Consider the following 1,891-nt stretch of genomic DNA (forward strand, 5'->3'; position numbering starts at 1 on the left):
CTGCCGTCTGGCCCCTCTCCTAAACTTGCAAGACAAGCGTTTAATTAAACTAGAAAGGTTTTTCTTCCTCCCCGAGCAAAGTGACATCTCTTTCATTTCTCACCTACAAAGGATTTCGCTATTGTCTTTGCTGTGACTAACAGCAGTCGTGTTGAGTTATACGCGGCTTCTTTTTTTAATTTGTTCTTATTATCATTTCTGAGAAAGCCATTGCTGTAATATCAGGATTTGCCTCCTACACTGCGCTCCCTCTCAGGAAAGTAGAGCATGTACTGGCTTTCTGATCGCTATTTTCCTTCCCCTCGGGGAGTGTGAGTGATGGGCTGCCCCATTACCTGCGGCCCTTCTCCCAGCCCCATGCCACCCTTCACTGAGGGCAGCTGCCCCTCGCCCAGGAAAGCCCAGCTGGGTCCGCAGGCTGCGATGCTGCCCAGGGATAGATTTATTCCTGGAAATTGTTTGTAATCTGCGTTTACAGGAAATAAGCGCTTTAATTTGCAGTGGCGTTGGGGTTGTGTGGGAGGGAGCGTTGTCCAGCAAGTGGTTTCTTTCTTTACGCGGTGGGGGTGAGCAGGGCTCTGGCCGCGTGGGCACCACGGCTCCCTTGACCCTCACACCTGTGGGGAGCGGCCCCGTCCCCACCGCCCCTCTGGGTGCCGTAGGAAGGTGACATTTCTTTTTGCTTTTCCACCCAGGCTGTGTACCGGTGCCCCGAGCAGGTGTGGCACGTGGAGCTGCTGCCGCAGCCCCGGCAGCTCTACATGCTCTGTGCCCACAGCGGCATTTACTGCGTCTCCCTGGACCAGCAGAGCAGGTGAGCTGACTGTCACCACCGGGGATGTGAGCCAGCCCTGTGCCGTTAGCCCTGGAGTCCCGGGGCCGCTTCTCATGGCTGGGGTGACGTGTTGGGCTTCCGCCGCTGCCCTCTCCCTGCCCGTCCTCCCGCTGGCACGGGAAGCGTTGCACGGTTTGAAGCTCTGGCTCTCTCCAGATCGCCGCTCTTGCAGCAGATGCTAAAAGCTGTGCTGCGGGGAGCTTGTTTCCGAGGGCCAGGGTAAGAGGCGGCCAAGGGAAGCGCTGGCTTCACCCCATGGCTTGGCTGAGAGCTCTTCCCTGTTTGCTTGAAGGTTAATGGAGCAGACTGATGGCGATGGCCAAGAAAGCAATTGCCCTTCCGGCGTCTTCCCTGTGGACTCGGACGCCTGCATCTTCCCAGACTCCAGCCTGTGCATGTTCACTCTGCTCAACAACTTCGTCATCACTTTGTCCCAGGCTCATGGCAAATGGTGGATGAAACTGCATGAGCTTCCACGCCCCGAGCAGGAGAGTCCCCCGTACCGGCAGGTCAGCGAAGTGGGCTTCTGCCCCGGCCCCCAGCCCGTGGACGAGGGGGACGGCCAGCCCTCCCATTTTCTGCCCGTCCTGTGCTGTGCGTCCTCCCCAGGCACTGTGGGGTCCGGGGAGGGGCTGTGGTGCTCAGGGGGCTTCGTGCTGGAAGAGCCCCTCTTCAGCCTGCTCTTTGGGATTGACGCGGCCATGCTGGAGTCTCCTATGATCCTCTGCGGCTTCCCGGATGGACAGCTCTGCTCCGTGCCACTGAAGGCCCTCAGCTCTTTACCAGCTGTTGATGGCTGCCACGACGTTTCGAACCAAGACCCACCAGTGAAGATCCTCCATCATTTGGAAGAGCCCATCGTCTTCATCGGGGCCTTGAGAACGGAGCGGAGGGCGGTGGAGGATGCTGAGGACGAGCAGCTCTTTGGAGACACTGGCTGTGACTGCGTGGTGGCCGTGGGCCACTACGGGAAGATGGTGGCCGTCAAGGCAGATCAGAGGGAGGAGGCGCCGGTGCCGGAGCTCAGGGAGAACTACTTGCGAGGGCCCCTTCTCT

At 59.0% G+C, this 1,891-nt stretch overlaps 1 protein-coding gene across 1 annotated transcript in view; it reads left to right on the forward strand.

The window, feature by feature from the left end:
* Positions 1-695: 695 nt before the first annotated feature.
* The window catches only part of LOC104165663 (chromosome unknown open reading frame, human C17orf70), a gene marked incomplete at both ends in the record, with an annotated part of 1,385 nt that continues 189 nt past the window's right edge, over positions 696-1,891 (forward strand). The window contains 2 exons of the mRNA XM_009705341.1: positions 696-814; positions 1,128-1,887. Coding sequence (XP_009703643.1) covers positions 696-814; positions 1,128-1,887 — 879 coding nt within the window. The remainder of the gene's footprint in view (positions 815-1,127; positions 1,888-1,891) is intronic.

Source organism: Cariama cristata, unplaced genomic scaffold, assembly GCF_000690535.1.
Source record: "Cariama cristata isolate BGI_N322 unplaced genomic scaffold, ASM69053v1 scaffold30568, whole genome shotgun sequence".
In the NCBI taxonomy this organism is placed as follows: Eukaryota; Metazoa; Chordata; class Aves; order Cariamiformes; family Cariamidae; genus Cariama; species Cariama cristata.